This window comes from Ctenopharyngodon idella, chromosome 21 (assembly GCF_019924925.1).
Source record: "Ctenopharyngodon idella isolate HZGC_01 chromosome 21, HZGC01, whole genome shotgun sequence".
Taxonomy (NCBI): Eukaryota; Metazoa; Chordata; class Actinopteri; order Cypriniformes; family Xenocyprididae; genus Ctenopharyngodon; species Ctenopharyngodon idella.
Window position 1 is genome coordinate 3566320 of NC_067240.1, and position 14486 is coordinate 3580805.

At 38.7% G+C, this 14486-nt stretch overlaps 1 protein-coding gene across 2 annotated transcripts; it reads right to left on the reverse strand.

Moving 5' to 3' along the window:
• Positions 1-527: 527 nt before the first annotated feature.
• On the reverse strand, positions 528-13388 carry si:ch73-29c22.1 (kelch-like protein diablo). Of its 2 annotated transcripts, none has more exons than XM_051878719.1 (8): positions 13172-13388; positions 6553-6695; positions 6179-6362; positions 3763-3906; positions 3532-3665; positions 3244-3455; positions 2973-3079; positions 528-645 (listed from the first exon to the last, which is right to left on the reverse strand). In XM_051878719.1, exons 1-8 carry the CDS (start codon positions 13183-13185, stop codon positions 582-584), a joined length of 1002 nt encoding a protein of 333 aa, XP_051734679.1. In that variant the 5' UTR covers positions 13186-13388; the 3' UTR covers positions 528-581. The 2 variants fall into 2 exon arrangements, with proteins under 2 accessions (XP_051734679.1, XP_051734678.1); XM_051878718.1 differs by having other exon boundaries at positions 6553-6698.
• Between the last annotated feature and the right edge of the window lie 1098 nt (positions 13389-14486).

A 14486-nucleotide genomic window follows, 5' to 3' on the forward strand; every position in this document is an offset into this window, starting at 1 on the left:
ATCAACTAACATTGAGAGGTAAGATCGTCGTGGCATTTTAAAGTGTCAGACACAGCGCCGTGTGCTGGACAACCTTGAACAGCATCTTATTCATCATGAATAATAACTATTACTCTGTAAAAAGACATCAAGTGTCTCTTTAGTTGCCAAGGCTACATCTATTCACAGTAACATAGCAACAGAGTTTTAGACTTCATTTCTTAGTAAAGGCAGTCTACAGAGTTTTCCATGGTCATAGGAATTTTAAAATTGTGATTCCCATACCTGGGGAAATAGTCATCACAATTTCTCTACTGATTTAACTTACAATATTTAATTGACATATAGTTGCTCTGTGGAAAGTGGTCACATTAATTTCTGAACAAAAAAGTACCATGGTGTTTTCTTAGTACTGAATTATTTCCTTTTTTTATCTACCACTGCTGGAATAAAATACTATTATTATCATTCATTCTGATACTGGAAAACATGGTATAAAAGCAGTTTGTTTTTGTGAGGGTCAAGAAATTATACACAATTTCATTTTAGTCATTTATTACTATTAATATCATCAGACATCAGTAAATTTCAGTCTATACATTTCACACAGCCTTAACCAGAGCAACATGTCCACCTGGATGCTTGGACTTCATACTTCCAAAATGTCTAAACACAAAAGAAGACAGAATGAATGTGAGAGATGAAGAGAAAGGTATAGTATGGATCTTCATTTAGGCTTCTATTCTGAAAGTAAATAATGACAGAATTTTTGTTTTTGGATGAACTATTCCTTTCATGAATGTTCAAAGTATAAGAGTGTTCTTTACACATTAATGGCATATTTAAAGGGTTAGTTCACACAAAAATGATAATTATCCCAAGATTTACTCACCCTCAAGCCATCACACCGCATAGCAGAAAACAGAAGACAAATAAAACAAAATTTTAGCAGAAAATAGTAAACTACAATGACAAACACAGATATGAGCAATCAAGCGTATGAATCTCAACAATGGTGACAACAAAATATTCAATCAGATCAACTCTGGACATCACAAAAAGCTACTAAAAGAAAATGCAAATAAAAAATTAAAGCAAATAGTTAGAATTTAAGAAAAAATAGGACAATTCAGCTGCATAATTTATTCATGCTGTGATGCATGCTGGGAGTTTTGTACTGTCGTTCCCAGCATGCATTTTAAAACTGTGGGAGACCACAGACATAATGACAGTTTCAACTGATTTTTAGCATTATAATCCGCACACACTAGATGATTCGACCGGACCGCGAGACCATACACCTGTTGATTGCAGGATCAATTTCACAGTGACACAAGATCTCGCAGAGACTCGCAAGATCAAGCGTGACTTGAGAAGAAAAACAAATGGAGGACAATCAACGTTGTCAGAAGACTCTCCTATCACATGTTCTGCTTTACAGTGAAAAACACAATAGAAAAAAAAAGGAATATGGGTGATCCTTCTACTCAATACTCCACTTTCGTGACATGTTTGTGGATTGCCAAGTTTCAGAAGCACGCAACATCCGGTAGGTGAAGCCTTGCTCACTCTCATTGGCTATCACGGTTATCTCGTCAAAGGCAGCCTGATCAAGAGTTGCAAATTTCAAAGAATTGCAAAGCTTCGAATCAGGCCAATTTTCTCTTGCTGCTGAAATTATGTTATCTGTGGCAAAAATAGCAAGGGAAAATGTGGTCAGGTGATGTTGACGACTTGATGATGAAGAGGTTGTCATCATCTAGTGGTCTAATCTTACACAGAGTGTTGTTGTTTTTTATCATATAGATGTAATGCAGTAAACTTCAACTTAATAATAGAATGCACTGCAGAATGAAGCATGTCACCATTGATGAGATTTATATTTCTACGTAAGAGGCTCTATGGTTGGAAAGATGCTTGAGAAGCCTTGCAGTGGTCAACCTGAAGCTTTCACCTGCACACTCACTGAAGCTAAGAAGGGTTGAGTCCAGTCTATATCTGGATGGGAGACCTCCTGGTAGACTGGGTAGCTGTGGAAAGAGGTGTTAGAGCGGCCAGCAGGTCTGATCAGCCTATGGCCTGAGTGGGTCCTAATGCCTCAGTACAGGGTTAAAAGGGTTAAAGTACAGGGTTAAAAGGGTTAAAATAAACCCCAGAAAATAAGGGGTGTAACCCTGGGGCAAAAATAATCCCTACATACCATGCAGGCAGTTAGTTAGTTTCACATCACAAATTATATAGTAATTTATTTAGCTGTTACAACTTACATGGAAGCACTCTATTTTTTTTTCATTACTATTTTAATGTTTTTAAAAGAAGTCTCATATGCTCATCAAGACTGCATTTATTTGATCAAAAATACAGAAAAACTGTAATATTGTGAAATATTATTACAATTTAAAATCATGGTTTTCTATATTAATATACTTTAAAATATTATTCACAAACAAAGCCGACAGTTTGAACTGTTTCAAATTCAACCATCATTGAAATCTCATAACGGAACAAAACCGACTGTCATCGGTTTTGTCAGACGGCCGTACGCATCGATTTGCGGTGGAAGAGTAATGACGTATGCGGAAGCACGGAGGATAGAGCAAAACAAAACACTGGTCACGAATTAGAAGTCTAAAACGAGAATATTTAAAAAAACAAAAACATCGCTTCGCTTCAGAAGGCCTTTATTAACTGGAGCTGTATGGATTACTTTTATGGACCAGCATAAAAGTCCCCCTTCACAACCATTATAAACCTTGGAAGAGCAAGGATATTTTTAAATATATCTCCGATTGTGTTTGTCTGAAAGAAGATAGTCATGTACACCTAGGATGGGTTGAGGGCGAGTAAATCATGGGATAATTTTCATTTTGGGGTGAACTATTGCTTTAAATCCATTCTGTAGATTTCCCCCCCACAACCAGTACTGAAAAGACTGCACTTATGCAGATTTTGCAAGGCTCTATATGTATGAGTCACTTTAAAACAATACACACCTCCAGGAGTTTGTCTCATGGTTGTAAGCCTCCATTGTTTTAAGGTCACTAACACCATCAGATCCTCCGATAGCCAATAGAAGGCCATTAAACAGCACTAAAGAAACCTGTGCATACACACAAAAGCCATGATTAAACCACTTCAGAATAATTTCAAAATGGCCAAGATATTCTTTGTTTAGGTTTGGAATGACAAGAGGGTAAGTAAATGATGACAGACTTTTTTGGTGAACTTTTCTTTCAGTAGAACACTACCAAAGTTCCCTCGAACCTGAAATCTCTTGTTGTTCATAGCCCTAACTGGGCTCCATCGGAGAGTGTCTGGGTCGTATTTCTCCACGGTGCTCAATGACAGACCAAGTTCGTCTCGTCCTCCGGCCACATACAGACAGCCAAGAAACACGGCACATCCTGAAGCTTCCCTTGGGGTGGACATGGTGGGGCAGAGACACCAGCTTCCCTCCAATGGATCAAAAAGCTCCACTAGTTCAGAAGAATAATGAGTATTGAAGGTTTTTTTTTTGTCATTTCAAATTTGCACATTTATGTGTTTGTGTACCTGAATCCAGCGGCATGTCTCCATCTGTTCCTCCCACGACGTAAATTTGACCGTTCAGGACAGCGGCTGATGCAGCTGCCCTGTTCCTCAGCATTGGAGTCAGCCTAGACCAGGAGTTCTTCAACGGGTCATACCTACGATACAGAGAGCTATGTGTTTGAAGAAGATCTTCATATCTCCAGAGTTATGTTTCTCTGTGATGTACGTGTATATGTGTCGTTGTGTGTAGACCTCTCTACTGTGTTAATGCAGGTCATTCCATCAAAACCCCCGAGTGTAATGAGACATCCATCCATCTCTACAACACACACCCTTGACCGTGGCGAGGAGAGCGAGGGCACGTCCACACACCAGGTGTTACGCACTGGATCATACCTAACGCACATAAACACATTCACTCAGGCAAACTATTGTCCAAATTCTAAGGCAGCATTGCATGTCTCCTTTTTGGAAAATGCAATCCCAAAATGCATTGAGTCAACACATCAATATAAAATGGCAGACAAAGGCAGAGAAATGAGGATTATAAATGAATATCCTTAAAATTAATTCAATTCTGAGAAATGTTATCACAAAAATATTTAATATAATTAAAAGACTATTTTACCCAATATTTGTGTGCCATATCCCTGTTGCAAAAAACAGCATATGCTGGTAAGGTAGGTTTTGAAGCTGGGATGCTGGTTTGAGCTGGTTTATGCTGGTCAAGTGCTGGTTCTATGATGGTCCGATGCTGGTCCTATGATGGTCCTATGCTGGTTCTATGATGGTCCTATGCTGGTCCTATGATGGTCCTATGCTGGTTCTATGATGGTCTTGTGCTGGTCCTATGATGGTCCTATGCTGGTTCTATGATGGTCCTATGCTGGTCAATGCTGGTCCATGCTGGTCCTATGATGGTCCTATGCTGGTTCTATGATGGTCCTATGCTGGTCCTATGCTGGTCATATGCTGGTTCTATGATGGTCCTATGCTGGTCCTATGATGGTCCTATGCTGGTTCTATGCTGGTCCTATGCTGGTCCATGCTGGTCCTGTGAATTGTCCTATGATGGTCCTATGCTGGTCCATGCTGGTCTTATGCTGGTCCTATGATGGTCCTATGCTGGTTCTATGATGGTCCTATGCTGGTTCTATGCTGGTCCATGCTGGTCCTGTGATGGTCCTATGCTGGTTCTATGATGGTCCTATGCTGGTCCTATGATGGCCCTATGCTGGTTCTATGATGGTCCTATGCTGGTCCTATGATGGTCCTATGCTGGTTCTATGCTGGTCCTATGCTGGTCCTATGCTGGTCCATGCTGGTCCTGTGATGGTCCTATGATGGTCCCTATGCTGGTCCATGCTGGTCCTATGATGGTCCTATGTTGGTCCATGCTGGTCTTATGCTGGTCCTATGCTGGTCCTATGATGGTCCTATGCTGGTCCTATGCTGGTCCATGCTGGTCCTATGCTGGTCCTATGCTGGTCCATGCTGGTCCTATGATGGTCCTATGCTGGTCCATGCTGGTCCTATGCTGGTCCTATGCTGGTCCTATGATGGTCCTATGCTGGTCCATGCTGGTCCTATGATGGTCCTATGCTGGTCCATGCTGGTCCTATGCTGGTCCTATGCTGGTCCATGCTGGTCCTATGATGGTCCTATGCTGGTCCATGCTGGTCCTATGATGGTCCTATGCTGGTCCTATGCTGGTTCTATGCTGGTCCATGCTGGTCCTGGACCAGCTTAGGACCAGCACTTGACCAGCATAAAACCACTCAAAGCAGCATCCCAGCTTCAAAACCTACTTTACCAGCATATGCTGATTTTTTCAACACTTTCGATCTTGTGGACTTAGAATGGCTGCCACGTACGCGTGTCCGTTAAGTCCACGAGACCGTAGGGTATCCCATTCATCATTTTAGGTTTCAGAAGGGTGCTTGCGAGCGCCCCCTTTGCGCCCGCTATGCGCCCTTGATGGGCACTTCAGCTGAGCCTGCAAGTTTGCGAACTACGCAGAGGACTTTACCTGGCAGTCAAAGCAGCATTACATCATGAAAGTGCGGACTCAGAGGAAGACTGTGAGCAGTGAGGGTGTCATTTGGGATTCAGCCAGACTCGTGCTTCCTACAGAGAAGCGCACTTAGGACTCCATATATTAGCTTGATCCAGCCTAAAAAATGCCATTTTTTGTCATGATTCGAGCGTTTAGGAACAAAATTTATGAGAAAGTTGTTGTCAGATTTCAATGGTGATTTCGAATATGAAGTTTAATCGAAAGCTTGTCAAACAGCTTTGGAGAATTTGATGTTTCCCGATTTAAAGAAATAGGAGCTGCCCTTGCATGCCCGAGAGGCGTTTCAAAGATGGCCGCTGAGTGAAATGCCTTAAACTTATATTTAATCATTAGAGCATACTAAACTAATAATTGCTTTTTTCACATAAAATTCAATCCAAGAATGCATTATGACAGTAAAAAAAACAAAAAAAAAACAATATAGTGGAAAAATGTATATAATATATGCTTAAAATATTAATAAGTATTTATAAAAATAGCTTAATATTACTAAAAATGAAATTACACAGTTAATCCCAAACTCTATTGAAATCACCTGTGAGTCAAGCACTTCACAAGTTTGTTTAGCTCTAAATTGATGTAAACTCCCACCTCTCCACGCTGCTCAAACAGGTGACATCATCAGACCCGCCCACAGTATAGATGATCCCGCCCAGAGCACACACCCCTGTGTCACCGCGCTGATGGTGCATTGGAGCAGTCATCTTCCACTCATTATACTGGGGGCAGAACTGCTCAACTGGACAGAACGGGTCATCTTTACTCCAGCCTCCAACTAAACACAAACAAACATTTAAAAACATGTAGAGAAACAACTGAGATCTCATTTGTGATTTTATACTATAAATATGCTGTTTACATTTATAGTTCCTACTGGCAGCTGACCAAACTTCCTAAAATGTTTAGGCAGGTGTAGAAAAGTCTGAAAGTCATTGACAGACAAAGAGACTGATAGAAATACTAACCAACATATATCACGTCAGAGGGTTTGTCTTTGGACGACACTTTATTCCTCTTTGAGCTGGTGTTGCTATAGCAATAACCCTTGGTGCTGTGCGGGTTGATATTATTTTTGATGACCAAGAGGTCCTCATCGTCCTTAAAGTGACTGCTGAACATACACACACATAAAAAGAAGAAATCCTGAAAATGCATTTCAAACAACACATATGCAAACTCATCACAGTTAAAACACAGTGGGCAAACAACAAAACACCCATCTGCTCTGCTGTAAACATGCTGTACAGTAGATCACAACACTGATGGAGCAGATCGCTGCTTTGTCTCTCACTGAATGACACTCAAATCTTGCAGTCTGCTGAGGAGATGTGTGTTGATAAGGCTTATAAGCTTTATAAAAAATAAGGGGACAAATCCCACTGACTTACATATGATCAAAGGACCTGAGCCATATCTAGAGACCAGAATATCTGAGAAACTTGAGTATGGACTCTTTTGACTTGGGCCAAGGGGGGTTTATTGCGTAGTCCGCCAACATGTGCCCGTTCACTACATCACTGGTCTCACCTGTTATAAAATATGGCAATGACTGTGTCTAACCTACATATCCAATGTGATTGCCTACAAACCACCCTGCACATACTAGCGCTTTGATTTTGCATCTCCACTGCTTCGTGAATCTTCGAAACTTTTGTGAATCTTTTTTTCTCCCTAAATCTGAAACACATATCAAACTGAGAAGTCACGTGATTTCACTAAACAAGTCTCGTTATGTTTCTGTGTGTGCATCTCTTGAGATTGTTCAAGACTGTTTGAAAGCTGTATCTAAGCACTATTGTTAATCTTTTTTTTTTACAATTAAAAATTTTATCTTATTTGTAGGCTATAATAAAAAAGTATTGCAGTTAATTGTCTAATATTGGCCTGATTTGCCAAGCCCTCCATACAACACACAAAAACAAGCACTACACATTATGCAAAATTCACTTTTGCATGGTGTTTGGCTATAAATGTGTGTTGGCAGTGTGTGTACACAACCACCCTATAATGATAAAAATCCATCCACTCCTTTTTTTTTAATCCCCCTAAATCATAAGCATTGTCTCTGAACAAGCCGTTTGCAGGTTCCTGGCAATGTGACGTCACATTAGCCACAGGCCCCGCCCACAAATGTTGACAGACACTGCCATTTTAACATAGAACCGCCCTGAGCAAGTTCACAGCGAGTTGTACAGTCCGCAGTTGCTGCACTGACGAGAATGTCTCCCAAGCGTTTTATGTGTTCTGTAGCTGGATGGATTAATCCACATAGCTCTCTCCATTTACTCCTGAAATCTGAGCCGCTGAAGACAAGGTGGATTAATTTTGTTTTCAAAGAAGCTAAAAATGAGTTACTCAAGGATAGATTAGTACAAACTGTTCGTGATCCAGCTTACAGCCTCCAGAGTGAAACTAGATACGGCAGTAATGAAGGTGAGAGCACTTTATTACAGTTCATCGGAGTTGATTTACGGATATAAAGTTTACCAGTTTATTAAGCACCTCCCGAAAAGGCATAAGGTCTTTATATATTTGTTTACTGTTAGTTCTAACGTGTTTCTGTGTAATTCGCTGTGTATGTTGATGATAATGCAAGGGAGAGAGAGAGAGTGTATGGATAATATTTTAATGCACACTTGCACTGTTTTATTAAGCTCTTACAGTGATTTTCTAGAGTGAAAACAGACGCTTCATATTTTGTGTAAACTACAATAAACGTTATAAAACTCATCGGTAAACAGGCTTGTACTAATATAGTGGATAAAATCAAGAAGACAATATAAGTTATAACCGTAATTATACAAAACTATACCTGTTCTATCTCCATGCAGCATATATTCGCAGTTTCTGACATTATAGTGCGTCCTGACTGACTCTTGACACCGGAGAATGAGCTCTCGAAGCTCTGCCCTCTTAGGCCAAGCGCAGCAGCTCATTTGCATTTAAAGGGCCCACATTGAAATGGAGCGTTTTTGCTCACTCCCAAAAAGTGGCAATTTTAAGATGCTATAAAAAATTATCTGTGAGGTATTTTGAGCTAAAACTTCACATACACACTCTGGGGACATCAGAGTCTTATTTTACATTTTGTAAAAGGGGGCATAATAGGTCCCCTTTAAAGATGCAGTCCGTAAGTTTTGGCTCTTTGTTGCCATCTCTGTTTGAAACCTGCAAATGCAGTTATTTGCGGAATAATCATCTTTGCGTGGGTTGTGCATCGGCACGGCTCCTCAGCGCGGATGAATCTAATGTTTGCTGTCAGTCACCACATCGGTGTGGATACTGTACTTCAGAATCACAGATTGTAGTCTTGGAAGTTTGACCAAAATAAGATTTTTTTTACCAGAAAACCTCCAGTTGTTACTGATTATTGTCATTTGGACCTTTCTGGATTACAATCCGCCATCAAAATGATAAGTTTAATCATTTCAGCTGCTGTGAAAAAAGGCTATAAATGATCCGCTAGCATCAGCATCCTCACATATAGCCTACTAGCTGGGACTCGTTCGTTATGTAAACAGACGTGACGTAATGACGCGAAGACGAACGGCTGCATGCTCGAATTTCCTGCGTAAACCCACCAGTACAGATTTTATTATGAAACAGTATTATAAGCTTACAGTAGTGAATCGGGCTAAGGTAAGGAGATAGTTTTGAACACTGGCTGGTTATGTACTTGCTCAAAAATTGATTTTTAAACAAAAAAAGTTACGGACTGCAGCTTTAATAAAAAAATACATTTTATTACAGACAAATTGCAGATTTAATGAAATTTGATGACTTGTAGATTGCATTTAATACATTACACTTTCAAGAAAAAGTTGCAATTGGTTTGTAAGTAACTTTATGCACATTTCTGCTGAGTTTTTGTTGAATTTACAGTGTTTTGACCACCATGTGATGCACTCTACATAGATTTATGCCCTTATGACCTTTCTGAATCTTCTAAGTTTTGATTATCCTGGACGGTCAATGGAGAGACAGAAACCTCTCAGGTTTCATTAAAAATATCTTAATTTGAGTTTCGAAGATTAACCAAAGTCTTGCAGGTTTGGAGCGACATGACGGTGAGTAAATGATGACAGAATTTTCCATTTTGGGTGAACTATACTTTTAAGTTTTGCGTGGGCAAACACTTTTCACTTTTTTCTTCTCCAATAAAAAGTAGAATTTCATACACAACCATGTCTGGTCCAATCTGTATTTCTCAATGAGAACAGACCTTTACCGATCAATCCTTTTTGATACATAAACACAGTTGTGAGTCATGTATGTGGGTGTAAGTTGAACGCCCTTGACTCTGTCTGCTTTCAGTGCTCATGCTTTTCTGATATTCCGCTCTCTCTCTCTCTTTCTTTCCGGCAGCGCTCATTCTTTTGAGACATAGTTTACAGTGCTATGTTAGATAAGTGCAGTGCTGCAGCATGACAACAGCTCAGAGGATGGGGGTTGTGTGTGTCAGGGGTCAAGGGTGGGCGGCGCCTGTCGCCACAACAAAATATATTACCTCTTGTCGACAAACATAGCATCACATCAGACATGTCTGCAATGTGCACAAAATTCTTCTTCACACACACACACAAAGTGACAAGAGGAAATAATTGCACTGACAATCAAAGCACAATCAAGCCATGACAACTAGACACTCCTGTAACCCTGAGAACCAATTGCACTGTCATTTAACTTAATACCATGAAACCCTGAGTGCTAAACCGGTCACCAATTCACCATGCTGTTTCCCTATGCCGATAATGCAATCATCACCCTGGCAACCAGTTTTGTTACCATGACAACCCAGAGCTCAAATGCTTTCATAACCAGTCATCATGGGTTTCTGGCAGATATCACACTCAACCCATGACTTTTAAATAATTATCAGAGACAAAGACTGACAGAGAAATGGGAATGCCCTATATGTGTGACTGAATAAATTCTGCTGGAACTAGTGATAAAATCTCTCAATCTTGTTCCCTGGAAGTGACAGAGATGAAACACTAATCATATCTTATGAGAAGAACACAGTATAACTAAATATTATTTATTCATCTTCTGCTACAATTAATGTCTTGTTTCCCCTGCTTTGTGTTTAAGGACTTTTATTTTGATATGTATTTTCTGTTGTTTTGCTGTTTCACTTCCTATGTTTAGTTCTTTGCCTTTCCATTGTTTCCTTGTTTGTTTCCATAGTTACCCTTGTTTGTTGCCATAGCGATTCATTACCTTCACCTGTGCCTTGTTTAGCCTCTTGTTATCCATGTGTTTCAGCAGTCTGTTGTCGGTTGTTGTCTTTACATCCCGTTTGTAAAGCTGGTGTTATTCCTGTTTGGTTTTATGTTTCCTTTATGAATAATTGGCATTTTCTTTGCTGTTTTGGATCTTTTTTGTTTTTTTTTCAGTAAAACTGCTGCACTTCATCTCTCTTCATCCTTGCTGCACTTTAACATCTACAATCTATTGATTTTTTACATTATGAACATCAAGAAACTGCCATTTGTGTCTAAAAATATCTACTAACTTTCTTAACTACCATAGACATTGAGGGGGCTAAGTTCCCCCCAATAATTAGAAATTTGTCAAATTGTCCCCCCAATATTTTATATTATTGATGCTGCTCTGCTGTATTCCATTATGCACCACTCTGTTTGTTGTTAGGATGACAAAAAAAAAAAGGTTTTGAAACCCTCAGCGGTCTAACAGCGCTCATCACTGTCAGAATGAGTGAGCTGGCCAATCAAATCAAAGAAGGCGGGGCTTACTGTTCACAGAAGACGAGTGCGAATTCCAATACGAAGCTTTTGTTTTAACAGCGAAAGAGTACGTGGCCGGTAAGTAGCTAAACATTTAATATTTGACGACTGTTTTATGATTGAAATATTCAGCGACCGACAGTAATATCCAGTGATGCAAACTACTCAACATTGTTATAAAATTTCACCATTTTGAATTGAAAACATCCTATTATTTCATTAATATGATTAATGTAGTTAATAACTCAGTGTGATGAGACAAGAAATGTTTTGCGTTTTTGACATATTAGACATACAAATAAGAGTAAATATATTTGTTAAAAAATATTATTTGCAAATAGTTTAAATTGATTATTTAAAGGGTTAGTTCACCCAAAAATGAAAATAATGTCATTTATTACTCACCCTCATGCCGTTCCACACCCGTAAGACGTGTGGAACGGCATAATTTGCGTCCTGAAAATTAACGAAGGTCTTACGGGTGTGGAATAAATGACATTATTTTAATTTTTGGGTGAACTAACCCCTTAATAACTACAATAGACCTGGTGCAGTGTGTAAATTTTAGCAGCATCTAGCGGTGAGGTTGCGAACTGCAACTAATGGCGCACACCCCTTGCACCCCTCCCTTTCGGAGAAGCTACGGTGGCCGTCTGGCCGACATGTCGTCGTCTGAGAGAGCAGAGAGTAGCTTGTGTGAATCAATGAGGTTTCTTCTTACTTCTAACAAAGAACGGTCTCTGTTTCTACCAGACGACTTCTACTACTGCTATTACTACTTATTCTACTACTTCTGCCTCTAAAAACACAAACGATTTAGAAGAAGAACAACATAGTGACGAAACGCGCTCTGTAGAGCAGTTTGTCCGTTTAGGGCTACTGTAGAAACATGTCGGCACATAACGGCGACTTGACTTGGAGGGGGGAGCCGCGGTGTATGAGATAGAAATGGCTCATTCTAGGGTAATAAAAACATAACGGTTCATTATGTAAGGTCTTTATACACCACTGAAAACATAGTTATGTATATTATATTGCATTTCTGTCAATAGATCCTCCCAAATTTTACACATTCCCAAATTTTCGTTTTTTTTACCCAATTACAAAAATCATGTTCAAGAAACGGTTACGGTCTTGATTTATAGTCAATATATTATGTTTTGTACCATGATTTTTCAGTATTTTTTTGGTTAAAACGTATCAAGTGAGGTTTCTTTTTCCCATAAAAGAGTTACTATTTTGTTCGAAGAGGGTAAACGTAAAGAAATAGTAGATTGACTGTAAGAGAAATTTACCTCTGTCTGTACCATGTGGTCAAAAAATATGCATGATGTCAGAAAGTGCAACCTTTTTATTTCACAGAAATTATAAACTCAGAATTGCGAGAAATAAAGATAGAAATGCAAGATAAAAAGTTTTATTCAGTGTCGGAAACAAAACTTCCATATTAAACAGAGTAAATTTAGTCCTATATAATGTGACTAAGTTCAGTAAATATTACATGAAATATATCAGTGGTAAATCATAAAAACACACTTGGCATGCAATTTCTTCTGAAAATGACCCATTCTGTACATTCATGAACTGATTAATAATATCAGGAGGATTTTGAGCAATAATTGTGACTGATTAATTTAAACCACAAAACTTTAGAACATAAAAGCCTTGAAGATCTACACTTTTTGATCTGAATGCACAGAATATCCAGGAATGTAAAATGACTGTTTGAAACTGAAGTTATAGGTTTTACATTATTCGTTAGTTTTTGTCATTAGAATCTTTAAAAGAAAACTCATATGTGTCTTTCCATCATTAATGTGTTTATAAATGTACTCACTTCTCTGATGTCATGATGATAATGCTCTTTTCCTGGTGTCAAACTGTGTGTCATTGATTCTCTTTCTTTATACTCTCTCCCTCTTGTTCTCTGCAGTACATCATGTACGAGACAGAGCCTCACTCATCTTGAGTGAAGACAGTGTAAAGGTTTATTTGTGTGTCTGACTGACACAGAGAGAGACTGTATGTGTGATATGTAGGTATGCAGGTTAGTGCTGACAATGAATGATGCTCAACATGTAAATGTGATCGTAGAGGAGAGAAAATAGCTCTTCTGACATGTGAATCATCACACACGTGTCTTTCATTCCTACAGAAGGCAAATGTTCACCCCAGGAACACTCATTGTCACTGAAATAAATTTAATGTAGAAACAATTTTCACTCAGAAATTGCTAGTGAATTTCCCAAATAATTACAAAGAAACGGCGAGTAATACATTGAATTAAATGTGAAATTTTGAAGTGCAAAGACTGAAATAGTACATTCTCCAGTGATCTTTTGTTTTATTTAGGAAAATCATTTTGTACAGTGTACACACTTTATTATAGGCCTCCTCTTTATTTTTACACAGTGTTCTGGAATACTTGATTCTGATTGGTCAGTCACAGTCAAACCGGCATCATTGATTGAACTGTTGTCCCTGGCAAATGATTTCATGCCTGTACATTCAACTGGTCACGGTCACAAAATACAACCCATCGAGTTTTTTCAACTTGCTTGCCATATATCAACAGAAAAAGTCAAAAGAAAACTGTTTCAAACTCCTCTTCGGTAATACTTTGCAATAATGTCTCGTTTGTTAAAATTAGTTAATTCAATAGTTAAGTAAGGGATAATCCACTGCTATCTGTGCATTAAACGATTTTAATGCACGACGTGGAGGCAAAGAACCGCTCGATGCGATTACACCTCAGGTGTGCATTATTTTCTAATAATTCAACAGACAGGAGTCAATTAATCTGCTTATACTATTTTATTTGTGTGTTTTCCTGAAAATAATTGCAATAACCTTAGAAATTATAAGGTTGTTTCCGTAGTTACCCTTGTTTGTCACCATTGTGATTCATTACCTTCACCTGTGCCTTAGAACAAAAATAAAATCAATCAATCAGATTCAAGCATTCAACAGCCTTGTAGTATAACTAATGTTAAAGGCCCACTGAAATGCCTTGGAACGCATTATTTAATTGAAAATAGCAATATATTCTATTTACACTAAAATAGCAATATATTCTATTTACACTAAGTGACAATAGCAGCATCTTCTTAGCGATATGCTATTTACACTAGGTGAAAATAGCGATAGATTCT

What these genes read in the sequence shown, in the direction of transcription:
- si:ch73-29c22.1 (XM_051878718.1), bottom strand. An exon ending in AGACATGCCGCTGGATTCAG is followed by an intron (nt 3,456 to 3,531) that starts GTACACAAACAC and finishes CTTCTGAACTAG; the next exon opens with TGGAGCTTTTTGATCCATTG. An exon ending in TGAACAACAAGAGATTTCAG is followed by an intron (nt 3,080 to 3,243) that starts GTTCGAGGGAAC and finishes GTGTATGCACAG; the next exon opens with GTTTCTTTAGTGCTGTTTAA.